The following is an 18534-nucleotide window of genomic DNA, read 5'->3' as shown; positions in this document are numbered from 1 at the left end:
ACCCGACTGGAAGTGGTGGAGGAGCGGATCAATAAAAGGAATTGTGGGTAATCCTACTTGGTCAGTCTCCAAATGTTTAAAAGAAATTTGCTGTTATGAATATATATAAAACACATTACTTTACACAAAAAAGGCCATATTATGCCCTTTCACTAAGTTTTGATTTTGTTTTTGGGGTCATTCATTCTGATAAACACACTTTTTTTTAAACATATCTTATCTTTTTGCAGCACCTCTCTTCCCAGTCTGTCAGTAACACTTGGTTTAGTTCCTGTCTCGATGAAGCCCCTCCTTTTGAAAAGAACAATGTGCTCTGATTGGTCAGCTGGACCAGTGTGTTGTAATTGGTCAACCACTTCACGCCCTTACCATAACTGCGAGTTTCAACATACATCTAATGCAACTCAACCAGGCCTCGCCCCTTTTTTTGTGTATGCCTTGGGCGTGAATTATTTAAATGAGAAATATTGTGACGTGTAAGTTCCCCAAAGAAACTCAAGCATAAAATCGAGGCATTTCAGGGACTGCGTCTGAAATCTTTTCAACTGCTAAAAAGTATGTTCTATATAGGATGAATGTGTGTAGTATAAAGGTAATCTGGACATACTTCATCAGCCATGCTGTGATTGTCATGTGACCTTCGTGCATCAGTTGCGTTGCTTCACTGTCATTCACAAATCCTCTCCTGTGGCCTCATGGGATAGTAAATTGTCCATTGTATGTGCACTTTGAAATCTTGCCTGAAGTAGGCAGTGTCCCAAATGGCCCCCTAAACACTTGTGGTCTTCCAACGAGTGGGCACTTTCGCGATGTCCCTGGCCCCGATGTCCCCGAGCACCCTTCTGAAACCTAAAATGACAAATGGTACACCCTACATTCTCGTGGACTATCACGTGCACGCAGCAGCCATTGCAACTCCACAAGACTAAGTGCATCTGAAGTGTGCCATTTGGAATAGGGCCTAAGTAGAATTTTTGCAAATTCAGAATGATTCACTTTGAATCTTAATAAAATGGTATTAGATTTGAATAAAGGACTTTTAGAAGTAGGCGGAGCCACAGAGCACACCCCTACCTATTACGTAATCGCAATGGACCAATGGTAGTTTGCAGGTGTTTACCAGCAGGAGCAAACTTTTCCGGAAAGCTGTTTCGAACTCCAGAAATAAACTCCAAAACAAATTTTATTTTGGTTTGATTTTCTGTTCAAAATTACATCACACCAGTTTGTTCTTCGATATTGCTTGAAGTACATTGTGGCGTCATGCTACAGAAATACACCAAAAAATGTCTCTGGTAATTTGTGCATGTTTGGTTGAACTAATCCTTTAAGTGTGCGCATAAAAAATTATGTAATGTTCTTTATTTTTTTGTTTAATTTTAGTTAGAAAATTTTACACTAGAATCACACTAGCCGCGTTTCCATTACAGATTTGCGCCAAACTTTTGCGATATAAAACGTCATTTTATCCTCTTTTAGAATCCTGTATTCCCGTGATACTTTTGTCTTTTATGAGTTTAATAAAACCTTCTTTAAAGAATGATCGACTTTTACGTACACCAGGTAACCTGTAAAAACTGTTTCCATTGCAGTTTTGGGAAATATTCCTTTTTCGAATTGCCTGAAAAAAACCCTCATGTGAGCGTAAAAGCTTTTTTGTGATATATGGGAGTTTTCGTGAAATTGGCGTGTTTCCATTGGTCGTATTTTTCAATTCACGGTAATGGAAACGCGGCTACTGCCTTGTGCTAAAGTGTAGCGAAACTTACCCCATAGCACCCCCTAGCGGTAATACTGGTGTAACTGGTTTGAACGCGAATACATTCGGTGTGAATATCATGGCAAATCTAATGGACATAAGAACACAGCTTCAAATCGCAAAGAGTAATTTATTGTCCTGACATCAGAACATAATCCAAATCCAGCGTGATTATTTATGTAGCTTGGTAACAACACAACTGGGACCAGGTCAACATTTCAAGTTTCATTTTCTCTTTTCTCTGCTGGAATCAGAACATGAAGGTAAACAGAATCGTTTTGCTTTTTTTTTATACTAGTCTTTTCGGGTTTGTTGCTTTCAGTGACACTGACATCTGCACATAAAAATTATATAGATCTATATTTATATTCATATTTATATATTTATCATTCTCTATTAACATCTCAGTGAAGCAGTTCATCATCTCTTGTCAAGTCAAACAGTAGAAGCAACCTGTCAGAAACAAAGCCTCTCATATCAAACACTGATCGACGTACAGCACACACTCAACTAACATTGAAAGACAGGTTTTTTTTGTACATCTTTGGAGGGAATTAAGCTTGCAAAGTTAAGTTTTGCCCTCCTGGTAGTATTCCAGTGTTTTCTAGACGCCGCTTAATTCCAGTAAAACACACTTATGAACAAAAAAAAAAAAAGCATGTATAAATCGAAGAAATTATTAACTGAAAAACCTAAAAAAAAAAAAATGTCTCCAGTGCTGATTGAAGAGATTTGAAAATTTGGCACAGTCATTTAGCACAGAAAACCGAGATCACGGTCTAAAACAGACAGTTTTCCTGCAAATATGGATGATAAGTAGCCGCATTTATTTTTAATTCCACACCGAGTCATCAAGAAAGAAAAAAGTGAAATAAAAAAAGAATCTATGTCAAAAATCTACATCTATTTTTGTAGGCAGTGAGAAAGCACTTCATCGACGAGCAGAGGAGAGTGGAATGATGCTCCGGTCTTCTTCTGCTTTTTGTTTTTAGTTGCCACAGACATATTCACATTTTCAGAATGAACGATACTGGCATATACATCCTTGCTCTTCGAATGAAATTTTGGGAAAGGGACATTGAAGGTTAATACATCTCTCTTTTTTTTTGTCTTTTTCTTTGTACTGTAAAACAAATACCTAAAGCCACAGGAAGAACCGAGTGGTCTGAGTAATTTACACAATGCACTTGTGTAATGCATCTCTAAATACTTTACATCAAATTAAAAAAGATCAAATAAAAATAGAGGGGAAAAAAACGTGGAAAAAAAGCTTTTGATCCACCGTGACGTGAAAAGAAAGTTTAGAAAAAGGTGAAAAGCTGTTCCCGTAGCTCGTTTTACAAACTTCATTTTCTTGTGCTTACACACTTCGCCGCCTTCTACTATACTTCTTTTTTCCCTTTACACTTTTCAAATACCTTTCAATACAAACCCACTTTCTTCACCAAAGGTTAAGCTTTCTTTTCTCTTTAAAGTACGTGCTCTTTCTCATCTCACGCGCATTCTTTCTCTCTCTGTCAAGGCCTTCTTTTCTCTCTCGCTTTCTTTTTTTTCCCTCACTCGTTTTCACTATGGAACCAGCTTAGACGAACAAAACTCTCGGAAAAATGTTTTGTGACACGCATGCACATGCAGTTTCCCGGCCTCTCGACGTGCCCCACCTCCGCGAGGCTCCAAGTCCTAAACCCAAGAGTCGGGGGACGCGGGGTAGTGACTCGTTTCGTAGTTGAGTTCGCTATAGGGCCGGGCGGCGGAGTAGAAGTCCACGTAGTTCCCGGTGGACTTGAGTCCCAGGTGCATATTCAGATCGGTGGCGGGAGGGGGGCGATGGACCTGATCCTCAAAAAATGGCTCCTCAAAGTTTCTAGTGGAGTTTTGATAGATGGGATAGGCCTCGTAGTCCTTGTGCGGGGGCTCCTGTGGTGCGGGAGGCACTGGGACCTGAGAAGAAAGAAGCATTTGTGAGTGAAGTTGTTCAACAGAACTGTCCAGGGGCTCGAGTCTTATATTTCGAAGGAAAAGATTATTATGCCGTAGGCATAATTTCAAATCTGAACTACTGGCCCAACATAACAAGCAGAAAAAAAATTCTTGCCCTTTTGAATCTTTATGATTGAGTTAAACTGATTAAATCAAAAATGAACATTCTGTCATATACTCATTCTCACGTCATTACAAACCCATATGACTTTCCTTATTTGCAGTGAAACACAAGGGAAAGTTCACACTGATCTGATGTCTGACTGTACAGATGAGTTTTAATATATCATAACATTCTGCATTCTTCATAACATCTCCATTTGTTCTCCATGGAAGTCAGCAAGTCGTGCCACATAAGTTGGTAAATGATCACAAAATGTTCATTTTTGAGTGAACTAACCCTTTAAATTCGAGTTATTCAGTCCTTTCAGAGCTGCTTTGGATAACAGAGAGACTCGAAGCAGAAAATGAGATGTTACTAATTGAAAAAGATGCAGAGCTGAATGCTCTCCAGCTACAGAAAGAAAGATCCATGTGGAAGCCAGGCTTATCGGCACCCAGTCTCCTCGCAGCTGCTCGTCTGGGAAAGCATTACTGTCGACTAGCTCAACATACGCTGCATTTCAGAAGTGTGCCAGGGACATCTGGCAAACTTTATCCTTATGAAATCGGAAAATTTACTATTATGAACCTTGTCAAGTAGAAGTAATAGATCTTCTATATGGCCAAAGTGCCAAATATACTTCTTCACTTGGAAGCATATAGTTGCTATTCATTAGCATAGCATGCCGGCTCACAAAGTCAAATAAACAACATCTGACAGGTCTATGCATGAATGAATACATCTTCATGCTTTTGTTTGCCAACACAGTTCTGGATTGGTAGATAGACAGCTGCCTTGTGTTGAAAACATGCGCTAACGACTTATTCTCACATAACCGCATAACAGTTGTAGTAAATATAAATGGTGTCTGAATTTAGGAAGGATTTCCACAGTCAGAGACACATTTCACATGCTGCAGTCCCTGTTTGACCCTGGTTAGTTGAGTCGTCTCAGGCTGATTCATGGCTCACCTGGTTGTGTTTGATCTCGTCATTTGAAGTCTCGTATGAGTTCCGGAACAATGTGGATGTTCCACAGGAGGTTTGAACTGCGGGATGAAAGAGATAGTCTGAATGTGGAGAGAATGTTTTAGTGTTTTTTATTTATTTATTAAATAAGTCAAGCATTAAACAACTATGAAAAATTCTGGAAATTGTACTCGTTGTCAGTGAAACAAATCCAACCTTTTATAAGATGCGCTGGCAGGGATGTAGCTAAGAAAATCTGGGATTTTTATTTAAAGTGAGGGATATGATAGATTTGATATGATTTTTCGCACATATATTAAGATATTAATAAAATCTATAAAATATTAAAATAATATCTATCCTATATTTGTTTGACATATTTTGACACAAAATACACTCAATTAATAATGGATCTTACATCAGTCCTACTAGAATTATTGTACCCACCTTAATATTTATAGTATATATTAAAATTATGAATGGAATTATTAATATATAATAATTTTATATAATAATATAATCATTTAAATGTAAATTAATACAATATTAATATTATAAATACATAAAATAACAAATATGAATATATTAACATTAATACATCAATATCGATATCATTTGCACCAATATACACATTTACACAGCCATAAATGGCAATATTTACCTAATTATATATATATATACATTTTTTATGTTTTTTTTTTACTCAAAACAAATGACTCGCATAGATTTTGTTGATATTAAGAGTTTTAAATCCATTCATTAATGGATATAAAACCACTGTGATGTTTACTATGTTGCTTAATTTTGAATTAAGCAAAATGATTGTAAATATATACTATTCTCTGGTGTAAAACTTGACATTCTGCAGCAGCAGTTGAAAAATTATTCAGCATAGATGCATTCATTTCACATAAAAAGCTAAGAAAACAAAGTGGAACCTAGTGTGTGCTGTTCTGTAAGTGTCTATATAGTTTACTTGCTGTTAAGTGCTTCAAACTCTGTGTCTCTTCCTCCTCCTCCTCCTCCTCTTAAAGTTAGACCCACCTGCCATTGTGTCTTTTCTGGAGGTGTGCTCTCCTTTGTTTCCATGGTAACCGGCGTTGGTTCCAGTGGAGTCGTAGTCGCTCTTCCTGTCCTTGAGGCTGATCATCTCTCTGGGTGAGGCGGGGGCGCTGGCTGCAATCCAAATAATCACACAAACCATTCTTACTGAGCATCTGGAGACACACTGGCCTGATTTCACACTTTGTAGCTTTCTCTCTCTTTTAGCTGTTGTTGTTCTGTTTGCCTATTCTCATTTTGGTGTAACCAACTTTTCAGTTCTCTGCTCCCCCAGCTCCCACCCTCAGGGTCTGTTTATTTTGTCCAAATTATTTTGTCTCTCTCTGTTTCTTACTGATTTTGTTCATCGTTTCCTGCCTGTACGAGTCTGGACATGCAGAGATGTGCATCATTATTCATCATTAGTGCTGTTTAGCATGACAGCATGAAGGACGTTTCCAACAGGTCTTCAACAGCCAGCTCCAATCTACCCCGCTTTCCCAAGCCACGAGAAACAGCAAATCACACAAAACCCACTATATTTGTCCTTGAAATACCATTCTCTGAAAAAAAAAAAAAATGAAAAAAAGTCAAGGAACAACAGAAAATTGTGAAGGTACAATTTTGAGTGGTTATAAGAACGTTGCTATATGGTTGGGTAGCCCCGCTTCTCATTACTGTATATTAAACATCAAATTCATTCTGATTGGCTGTGATTGTGTCACATCCCATTGTGTGGACAGACAAAGTGCTCATCTCTGGAAACGCCACAGACTTTGGAAGTGCTAGTAATGTGCACAAGTTAATTAAAATACATCACAATTATACATCTCCATTTCTTCAGACAGAATTAATATAATTGTGTTTGGTAACACTTTAGTTTATAGGGTTCAATTCTCACTATTAACTATGACCTTTGCCTCAATAAACTCCTAAGTACTGCTTATTAAAAGTTAGTAAGGTAGTTGTTAAGTTTAGGTATTAGGTAGGATTCAGGGATGTAGAATATGGTCATGCAGATTAAGGCATTAATATGTGCTTTATAAGTACTAATAATATCCTAGTAATATGCATGCTAATAAGCAACTAGTTAATAGAACCCTAAACTAAAGTGTTACCTCTGGTTTTATCTAACTGCATCACTTGAAGTATATTCAGGCCGTTCAGAACATCTGTATGAAGGTCACAGAGATCGGGAATGAGTCTTCCCTCTGTGCCTAAAAATCCCTTCCAGCCTCAATGCTCTAACCGGATCAGCGCCACTCCCCCTCTGGCCCTCCTACAGCCTGGTCTGATAGAGCCTGGATCCCTGGATCCTGGGCAGCGGCGCTATCTCCAAAGCACACAGCTACCCGAGGGCTCACGGGCACGGAAGACCTCTTTGGCCAGCACAGAGGTATTTAGACACACCCACGTACACACACACACACACACACACACACACACACACACACACACACACACTGATCAGCCCTGACCACAACACATAAACCGGCTCATATACACACGCTTTTTTACAAACAGACTCCAGTTTTCACCAATAAAACACATAATAGCTTTAAGCACCACTCTACCCACAATGGCCAAGAGAAAGATTAGCATGCTAATTATTTCAAACCCATAATCAGATTATATCTGCAAGTGATTTAGCCTCCTCTAAACTGCCTTGATATGACTCCTAATCTAATCATTGCTCCTCAACAATGCATCATATTACAAAAATATGCACATAGCTGATTATCAGTCTTAAATATCGAGAAGCTCCGGCTGTTATTGAGTCAACAGGTGCGGAAACTCTCAAAGGCTTCGGTCATGTTTCCATAAACCTCACGAATATGGATTCTGAGACGCAACACAGTTTTGCAGGAAATCAGTACTGATGCATTTAACTCAAATGTGCAGTTCGTGCTGATTTGATTTTCTTCAGGTAAAGCTTTGACTTTACAGAACAGTTGATGACCTTAATGGTAGAAAATGAAAACAATATGTTTCGAAAGACATGTAAGAAAAACTGATATTGTGAAGAGATGTGCTCCACAGCAGATTCTAGTGATTTCTGCTGGCGAAAGGGCTTTTGTGTCTGAGCTCCACAGGCATCAAGAGCGGAACATTATTGCTACACTTATATCACGTATATCTACTAGCCTACAGCACTAAAAACACTAGATTCTGTGAGAAATAGGTCTTGATATATCAGCTAATATGCACAACAGTTTGCTAAATCAACCATTATTGTCAATGAATCCCACTCAAATGGAAGTGAATTCCTATTAAATCATGCAATTTTTGGTTGTAACTGACATTAACCATTTGTTGAATGTTAGTTAACTTGACCAACCATGTCACATAAGGTACAAAAGGACAAAGGAAAGCAACAATTTGCCTGTAAGTCTATGAAACTCAGATGTGAAGACCAACCTTGCCCTTGTTTCTCAGAAATGTAACATGAGGGGCAAACACTCAAGAAACTTAGCTATCATATATTGTATTTTATTGCATATATAGTGCAGATTGCTTGCTGGCACCTGTGGTCCATTAAAGATACAATTAGTATTTGATATTCCCACTTAAACACCAGGAATGGACTCAGTTGTACTCTTATAATATTAACAAAGAACTCTTGAGTTCTGCCCTCAATGTGTAATACAGTAATAGCTGGCGACGCTACATCATGGTTGCTGTGTTCTTAGGGTCTGGCATCCCATAAAAGTATTTTTAAAAGCCTTGTCTGGTGGCATTGGAAGCATCACCTCCATGCTTCATGATTAAATTATAAAAGTGAGCAAAATGTGAGCAAAAACGTGTCAACTGCATTGAAGTTCATGCCAAACTGCTTGATGTGGCTTCAGTGACCAGGCAGAGCTCCAACTTCACTGAGCTACAGTCTCAGTCACACATTGATCAGTGTGTATTTTAATGTGAGGTCAGTTGATATTAGTCACACTCCTTTCTGTCTATCATTCTTAAATGAAAACGAATACACTAAGGCATAAAAAGGATAGCAACATGTTTTTTTTAGTTAGTAGTCTACATAAAAATATTCACACATGCACCAAGCACAAAACCTAATCTACTCTGCAAACTGTGTGATGAATGCTTTCATGATGCAAATTCAAAGATGAGCGCTTTCAGTGTATTCGTTGATTATAATGGGAGCGATTCACTTTTTGATGTCACGACGCTCTGTTTGTGTCTGGCATAACTATACGTTTACGGTTGCCAAGCAACGTTGCAACTTTCTGCATTAATACAGAATTAGACTGTGAAGTTTCCACAGCTAATTTTACAACAGCGTCAAATGTGGCTCATCCAATTATATGTATAAGCAAAACATTTTTTTTTCTTTTACATAAAATGAAGCTGTTTCTGCACTTGAGCCAGATATATTCAGTTGTTATGAATAAACGTATGTATTGGTTTGCATCCAAGTTCCAATTAAAAAGACAATAACAAAGAAACAACCTTTCATTTGTAAAGTGAATTATTTACAGAATTATTAAAAATAGGATTTACCTGATAATAAAAAAGACATTTTTGGGTTGAAACTTGAAGCTCTAAGCAATGCCATATTAACAATATGCAAATATTTTTTAAATATATTTTCCTTTAAATAAATAAATAAATACTTTATTTACTTCAATTTGATACTACTCATATTCATAAACTACATTTAATATATAAAAAAATATCCAAAAAGATTGTTTCAAATATTCAGATTTTTCTAAATATTGCCACTTTTTATTGAAAGGACAATAGATAGAATGTGTTGAGAAGGAGGGTGAACAAATGGCCCTTTAATTTGAACTAAAACATGCATTAAACTCACCTGCTATGCTGGTTTGTTCAATTATTATTATTATTTTTTTTAAATCAGAGCTTAGCACAATAGAAAGGCTGCCTAAAAAGCTTTTTCAGAAAGGTTGCCAGAACTGGTAATAATGAATTTACACATAAATATTATTTTCCCCACAGTGAATGCATGTCTTCTAATGCTGCAACAAAATGGCATGGTCATGGTATTGGAAATAATTGCAGTGTTTGCCATTTTTGCTGCATTATTTTGGCTCTTCACATGTACTGTGTCTCAAGGAAATGTTGAGTAGCACAGGTGAGGACACTGATGTCACATTATGATGCTGTGAGCTAAAAAGCACAGCAACTCTCCAGTACGCCTACAAAATCTTTCCCACTCTCTCTCCAATGTTCCTTCTCTCTGTCTTACTCTGTGTGCTTTGATCTCTTGCAAAAATCTACCGTTCACCATTTTCATGACACACGCTGGAGCTCAAACCATAGAGGAAAAGCCTGCAGACAACAAAACAGCATGAAACCAGCTGCAAGCCAGTGGATGACTGAATACATCAGAGATTCAACAGAGAAAAACAAGGAGAAAACAAATCAATGTATTTTAAAAAGCTGCATAGAGCATGTTGCAATCATGCGAGCACTGCTCTACGTCGAATTTCATATAGCGCTAGTCAACTGAATCCACAGCGTCACGGCAAAATAAATCACATTTTACATTAAATGTGAGCTTGCAGTCAGAATTGAATGCAAAGACAACACACTGTCTGCATGTAAAAACACACAAACAACGTGTTTAGATGAATCCGTTTAATGAAAGAATAACTCTTATGACCTGGATCTTTTCATGAATCAATCAAAAAGATTCTGAAAATCTGCCTAAAGGATCCTTCACTGCATGAACTCACTGAATCCATATATTTATATCTGATTTACTGAACCCCAAATATTTACTTTCTGCTCTGATAAAATCCAATCAATAACTATTGAGTAGTTAAGGTTTGTCAAACTCAATGAATATCATTACTGGCTGGTTCTGCTTTTTGGGATATATATATATATATATATATATATATATATATATATATTAGGGCTGTCAAACGATTAATCGCGATTAATCGCATCCAAAATAAAAGTTTGTGTTTATGTGTATGTGTGTATGGAGTATAATTATTTTCTATATATAAATTAATCGTTTGACAGCCCTAATATATATATATATATATATATATATATATATATTGTATACGTGAAATCATCTTCTTGTGAAATTTGATGTCTATTTCTTGTCTATTTGATGAAATTTTCTTGTCTATTTGATGCTTTTCTCATTTAACACAATAATGACTTTAAATTAATATTTGATGTGCGATTAAATTGCAATTAATTAGATTAATTAATTGGCACATCATGTAATTAATTAGATTAAAAATATATATTTATAATTATTTAACATTTATATTTAATAAAAAAAAAAAAAAAACTTTAAAACTGCAGGATAACACAAACTATATAATCATAAGCCACAGAATGGCCTGGGATGGAATTCAATACAAAATTTAACACAACACTTAAATTTTTCATTGAGAAAGAAAGAACTTCATTTCATCACTCTGTTCACCTTCCAGCCATTTAAAGACCCATTAGTCCTAAAAATCCTGAAATACTGCTATACTTCCGCCGCCAACGGCCCTCTCAAAACCTGAATCCAGGAAAAGTACTTTTCTGCTTCAGCGAGATGCTAAGTCCACCGGAAAAGGTATTAGAGCCACAGCCAGCCGGCCATGAATCTACTAACCCCACTAGTAGAGTGGATCATTAACCTTGAGTCCCAGGATGCACTGAAAAATCCCCATCAGTTTAATAGGATTCTATCAGGGTTAGAGAGAGAATCAAGCTACTATTTGTAATTGTTTTAAATCCATAAAGACCTGGAGTTGTTAAATCAGACTTCAGGACCACCAACATCGTGACTCAATGTTTCAGCACTTTCGATCAAAATGTTTACGTTGTCTTTGTTAAGAAAGAAAAAAAGAACATGTGAAGGAAGAGATTTGTATACTCACCTGATCGATTGTTAGGTGAGGTCCGGACTGGAGAGACTGACGGAGTGCGTGAGGATGAGTACGGTCTCTGTCTATCTCTCTCTATTGTTGAGGCAGAGCCAACAAAGTGATACTGTGAGTAGCCATCCTAGAAAATAAATATAGAGACAGAGAAAAATCTACAATAATGCACAAATCAACATGCTTTCTTCAGGATCTATGTACGCTACATTAGCCCACTGTTATTCTGTCAGTTTAGTTTAAGGCCTCCTAGTGTGGAGTCATTGCAAAAATCAATGACCGGATGAAGGTTCAGAAATCAATGGATGGATGATCTGGAGTCAGTGGTTGTGGAGAAAACCTGTTTGATGTGTGACTAAAGCAACCTGAAAGGCTGATGGAGGAGATAAAATAAAGCCATTGGCCACCGTCTCGATGGCACGTCAACTGCTGAAGTTGTGCAGATATATTGTGCATTCCTAGTTTTAAAATATGACTGTACTCTTTAAATTGGACTAAGGTGGCTGTATAAGATATTATGAGCATGCATGAGATTATAAGTTTGCCCTCACTGAATAAAAGATCAAATGATTCATTCAGCTGATTCATGTGGACATTTATGTAAATGCAGAGCAGACAGCAAGAATAAAAGTAAAGCTGAGCAATGAGGAAACAAATTCATTCTATTACAAAACTCAAAAGTCTCAGAATGGAGTCTCAGAAAAAGGACTCAGAATGGGTCAATGAACAAGTTTTGCAAGCCTAAATATCAGGCTGTGAGGAAACTGAGGAGGAGAATGTCTGAAAACTGCAGTCTACTGAACAAGTTTTTTAACAGGGACACAGAACACTACCCTTGACATCCCATTTGCCCCTCCGTGATATTCCTTTTGTTGGAAAGGTGAGGTATAGATCAAAGGGTCTGTCCCTCCGACTCTGTGCAGTTCAAAGCTGCCCCACTTTCCCAATACGGCTGAAACTCTGGCAGAAGGAGCCACTGCTCTCCAACTAATGTGCCTGTTGCAAATAATGACATTGGACAGGTATTTGAAGGCTCCAAGGGGCGTGAAGAGAGGAACGGAAAGGGGGGAAAACGGCACTTGTTGCCTGTCGACTAAAGACCTCTTCAGTAGGGGACTTTGTGATTTTCTTTTACTCACACTGTTGTAAGTATTACTTGAAATTTCAGGTTCCCACAAGAGGAAGAAGTGAGAACTATTACCTTTATTCTTTATGATGATGAGTGGTTGGGGTGGCTGTACAATAAAAAAGACCTATAAGGAGGTTCTGTCAGGACCACTATCGTCAAGGATGATTAACAGTTAGCATACAGTTTGGATTGGCGGTATAGTTCTCTTTTGGGCAAGAACTCCGTGCGCATCCATGCACAGAGTCGGAGGGACAGACCCTTTGATCTATACCTCACCTTTCCAAAAAAAGGAATATCACGGAGGGGCAAATGGGATGTCAAGGGTAGTGTTCTGTGTCCCTGTTAAAAAACTTGTTCAGTAGACTGCAGTTTTCAGACATTCTCCTCCTCAGTTTCCTCATAGCCTGATATTTAGCTTGCAAAACTTGTTCATTGACCCATTCTGAGTCCTTGTGAGACTTTTGAGTTTTGTAATAGAATGAAGTTGTTTCCACATTGCTCAGCTTTACTTTTATTCTTGCTGTCTGCTCTGCATTTACATAAATGTCCACATGAATCAGCTGTATGAATCATTTGATCTTTTATTCAGTGAGGGCAAACTAATAATCTCATGCATACTCATAATATCTGCGCATCCATGCAGCCTAGCAGGAACCACTTATCATGTAAATATTTTAAAGTACAACATCATTCGAAAAAATTGGTCTGATTCAAAGAGAAATCAGAATGCCAAATCCTGACTGACGAGAAGAGGAGCTGGGGATGGAGGAGGGAATTAGCTCCTGAGAAACGCGATAGCTGTTGATAATACTGGAGGAGTTTATATATGGGTGCTGTGATAGGTGTCGTATTCCTATAGGTAGACGTGGATCAGCTGAGAGTCAGCTTATACGAGCTTGACTAACGTGACCTGCCAGAACTAACTAAACTTGATATACTTCCTTTGAAGACGTTCCCACAATTTGAAAACAATACATTCAAGCAAGACTGAGCTTCAATGTGATTAAAGAATCTTATTGCATTCATTACGTCCCATAACTCCTTTCTTTCTTCTTTATCAGGTCTGAGAGAATAATGTGCATTGGATTGATGGATTTTCACGCTAAGGCAACTGATTTCAAAGTGTAAAAAAGGTTGAGCAGTAAATTCACTTGGATAAAGGCACGTTTTATAGACCCGAAAACCTCAGTTAATTCTAGTTGAATGCATGAAGCATCATTAGAGGACTGATTCTGAAAAGAGGACTGAAAAGACCAACCAGACCATGCAAAGATGAGGCATTTATTGCAACCTGCCTACCCATGATTACTCAATAATGCTGCTTAAGAGTCAGGTCGAAAAAAAAAAACTTATGGTGTGGAAGTGTGCACTGAAGCAAGCCAATGGCAAGTGCTCATTATTATACTCCCAGAGGCGGATGGAGCCAGGAGCGTTGCTCTTGCTGCGTTGGCTCCCTTGGGTCGCTGAGGCAATTGACTACCCTGATACTTCCTCGTGGAGAGCGTTGGGGAAGGATGACTGTGGAATTGCATCTCAAGAGGCTGCCAGGCTGAATGTAACACCTCTCAGCACAACATGAGTGAGGCTTCAGGCTCAAGATCAATGGCATAAGCAACTTCTCTCTTCTCTCAGGCTAAAACTTCACTTCATCTTAGTCCAGCTCTACGTCATTCTGAGTAAATCAAGCCAAGTGCTGCTGGGCTTTCTCATAAACACACACCTTATTAGTAGATGGAGCTGGAACCATCTGCACTTCTTCAAAGATCTCTAAGTATCTCTCAATTTTAAGTCTTTATATGAATTAAATGCAATTCATAAATGCATAATTTAGCACCAAGTATATAAAATATATAGTACTTTTCCACAAATAAAATAAAATATCAACAAAATTAAAAAAAAATATAAAACAATGGGTAACACTTTACAATAAGTTTTTATTAGTTAACATGAACTAATAATGAACTGCACTTCTACAGCATTAATTAATCTATGTAAATGTTAATTTCAACATTAACAAATACATTATTAAAATCAAAAGTTGTATTTGTTAACATTAGTTAATGCACTGTGAACTAACATGAACTAACACTAACGTTAACAAAGATGAACAAATACAGTGACAAATGTATTGCTCATGGTGAGTGCATGTTAGTTAATACATTAAAGGGGTCATGAACTGGCTTTTTACATTTTTTTATATTGTTTTCTGAGGTCAACTTATGACATTCGCTTGGTTTTCACATTCAAAAACATCAAAATGAATAAGTAATAGGCTATTTTCTACCCTGGTTTTGAGCCTTGCTCCTGAAACGCTCGGTTTTTATGGGCGTGCCGCATTGAAGACTTGGAAGTAAACGCCCACTATGATTGGACAACAGTTTTGCATATTATAATGAGTTTCATTTAATGCGCGAATCGGTGGGCGGGGCTAAACAGGCAGTGTTGAAGTAGGCGTTGATCTTCTTCTGCGGAGGCGGTGTTTTAGGCTACGTTTACACGTGGATGGCTATTTTCATAAACGGACATTTCACCCCTCTTTGTTTTCAAAAATAACATCATGCACACGAACCCGTGTATATGCTGTCAAGAGCATGCCAAACTTGTAGGTGGCAGTGTAACGAGAAGCTCAAGCCCACGTTAGCCAATCAGAATCCCGAAAATAGTCAGATTCTGTGAAGTCGCTGCCTAAAACTCAGTTTTTCTCAGTTTACATGCAAACGTGCAAACGAAGTTTTCCAAAATCTCCACTTTGGCCGGAGTTTTTAGAAAGAATTGTTTTCAGAGGCGAATTCTCCGTTTGCGTGTAAACGAAGGGCACAAACAAAGGGAAATGTCTCCGTTTTTCAAAATAGCCATGTACGTGTAAGCGGGGCCTTATACCCTTTGACGTCATAGATCCCCACTTTGAAAAACCTGTCGTTCGCTGTGCCTGGTGTCAATAAAAGCTTTTATTGGACTAACAAGGAAGTTTTCAGTTCTGAAACATACAGGATATTCTTATAGTATGAATACCTCTTATATGTCAAAAGCTCAAGGAAAATTAGATTTCTCAGTTCATCACCCCTTTAACTAATGTTAACAAATGAAACCTTATTGTAAAGTGTTACCAAATTAAGTACAAAAAATAAATGAATTAATTCAAAATGTAATTTTAAAACAAGAAACCAAATGAAAATAGAGCATACTGGACATACACAACTTAATATATTATTAAACACGGAGTATATTATTAAAGACTGTTTAACTACATAACACAATTTCCTGCCATACTGGCTAGAAGCTTCCTGGGCACAAGGCCATTGTTCACAGCCTTGGGAAGTGTCTGGCTTCCCAAACCTCTTGTTTCTGCTTCTCTTGTGTTCCCTCTTCTCTCTCAGCTTCATCCGTCACACCACCCCAAAACACGAAGAATCGCGCCTCAGGTGGCCCGACTCATCCAAATTGACACCTTTCATTTCAACGGAGGGGGAGAAAGACACATTCACGTGGAACAACTGTCATTATGCACTCATGAGATGAGAGACCGGGCTCTGCAAATGTTAATAATAGCAATCTCTTTCTTGCTGCCCTTTGCTTAATACCATCCCCGGTGACATTTCCAGGGCTCAGCTGGGTTGGAGAGAACAGGTTAGGTTGAGGGAGGTTTTAAAAATCTTTGCAAACCCAGCCTGAAAAGGGTGCGAGGGGGCTCTATACCTACAAAATCAATGCGAGAACTGTATATAATAAGCAATACTGTAGATTACTGTACTGTACAGATATACTGTAGAAGGACTTCAGCCTCTCTGATGAATCACTTATAGCTCTGGTTGTCCTCCACGCCCTTGACCTCATCCCTTTATATGCGTCAGCTAAAGCAGCTGTTCGATAACCTGCCTCAAGGCGGCATGCCAACACAACGCTGCTGAACCTGTGAGTGCTCGATATTATTTATAGATGTTTAGTCAGCTAGCACAATGGGAATCAGCGTTCTAATTACTCTCTTTCATGATAATCTACGCATGCTACCTTTTCGTCAAACCCTCTAAATATTTTAAAAAAGACAGAGAGGGTAATTAATAGTATGTGCACATGAAATTAGAGCTCTTAATTCGACATTGGTTTCGATGGCGGCGAGCTCAGCGGGGTAAACTCGCAAACATCCATAATTACATATCATTACAGACATTTTCAAACAGGCATTGTGAATTAGCCCAGCGCTGAGCTCTCTTTTCCGACGCGGTTCGGGGAACGGACGCCTCTATTCCTGCAGACACACTTCTAAACTCATCTCGGTGGTGCAGGCAGGCAGCTCGTGGCCTTTTACTCATCTCTAAAGGTCAGCGTGGCAGCCGTCGCCCTCTCCGTGGGCTGTAATTCTTCAGCACCAACTCTTCAGAGCAGAGTTGCCAAAACGACACATTACAGAGCTCAGTCTGGAACGTTCCTCACCTCCCAGAATCGTATCTGTCAGGATGGAGATTGCTTAGTGAAGGGGAACGGTGTGTTCTCGCAGCCTAGAGGCTTCAAGTGCTTTTTATGGGGCCAAAATTTGCGTCCTAATGCTCTTGCAACCAGTTAATTTGGGAGAATATTAGTTTGGTTTGACCTTGTCAATGTGCTATTCGTTGTCTGTGTTTGAACACGACCCAAGCAAACTAGCTACATGTTAATAGGTTAATTCTAATTGCCCTTAATTTAAGTTTCATGAGCACTTTACTGGCCTCAAAGGTGCAGGTTTTACAAATGGAAACTATATATACTATATAGTACTGTATATACAATATAGTACTATACCTACAGTACCAGTTAGATTTTTTAAAAATAAATAAATAAATCCCCAAAGGTTGGCTAAAAAAGATTTGGTTTTGTATTTAAATAATAAGTCTGTTTGATAAGTCTGTTGTTAAATTGAAATATGGGAACATTCATACAAGGTCTCTTCACGTCAATCTATTTGCGGTTCTATTCAGACCATACAAAACGTTGTAAATGCAGTCAGCGCTAGCCAAGGCCAAAGTTTGCCTCAATAATCTGTGAGAGACACGTCTGAATGGATACACACAATAGTAAGTGCAACAAGCGCTTGAAATGAAATATCTCTTAAGCCTGGCCGTTACTGCTCAATAGAGCATTCTTTGGTAGTCACTGCGGATTAATGTTTGCAGTCGTCTACAAGGTGTCGTGCTGAATAAACAGTGGGTTGCACATCTTTGTCTAGGAGGAGGGGTATAAAAAAACCGCATCTCCAGTTTTTTTTCATTCCAAACTATTTTCTCAAAAAGTTCAAACACAATCGTTTGGGAGTGGGAGATCAGTTAGCATGCTAAATGAATTCCTCAGATTGGGATGGATGAAGTGGGACACAGATGTTGTGAGTGGAAGCAGCTCTCCTACCTTCTTATAAAGGCTCCGGAGATCTCTGTACTGCCACATGCTACTGAGAACCTGAGATGCTGCCTTTACCACTTTAGGTGAGTGTCTGCGAGAGAGAGAGAGAGAGAGAGAGAGAGAGAGAGAGAGAGAGAGAGAGAGAGAGAGGAGAGAGAGAGAGAGAGAGACAGAGGGAGAGAGAGACAGAGGGAGAGAGAGAGAGAGAGACATACTTTGAAAATAAAGCCATTTGATAAAACTTTGAGAGCATGTTACTGGAAGATTGATTCAATTAGTTATTTCATTATTTGTTGAACCCTTCTAATTTATTA

The 18534-nt window shown here is 38.2% G+C and overlaps 1 protein-coding gene across 2 annotated transcripts in view; it reads right to left on the bottom strand.

Moving 5' to 3' along the window:
- Positions 1-1871: 1871 nt before the first annotated feature.
- The window catches only part of ctnnd2a (catenin (cadherin-associated protein), delta 2a), a 273543-nt gene continuing 256880 nt past the window's right edge, over positions 1872-18534 (bottom strand). For both annotated transcript variants that reach the window (XM_079862649.1, XM_079862650.1), the window contains exons 18-22: positions 18227-18311; positions 11722-11848; positions 5855-5986; positions 4814-4890; positions 1872-3700 (exon numbers count right to left, since the gene is read on the bottom strand). In XM_079862649.1, coding sequence (XP_079718775.1) covers positions 3440-3700; positions 4814-4890; positions 5855-5986; positions 11722-11848; positions 18227-18311 — 682 coding nt within the window. In that variant the 3' untranslated portion in view covers positions 1872-3439. The remainder of the gene's footprint in view (positions 3701-4813; positions 4891-5854; positions 5987-11721; positions 11849-18226; positions 18312-18534) is intronic.

Source organism: Squalius cephalus, assembly GCF_949319135.1.
Source record: "Squalius cephalus genome assembly, chromosome: 25".
Lineage (NCBI taxonomy): Eukaryota > Metazoa > Chordata > Actinopteri > Cypriniformes > Leuciscidae > Squalius > Squalius cephalus.
The sequence above is the reverse complement of the archived record's forward strand: the minus strand, read 5'-3'. Positions and strand labels throughout refer to the sequence as shown.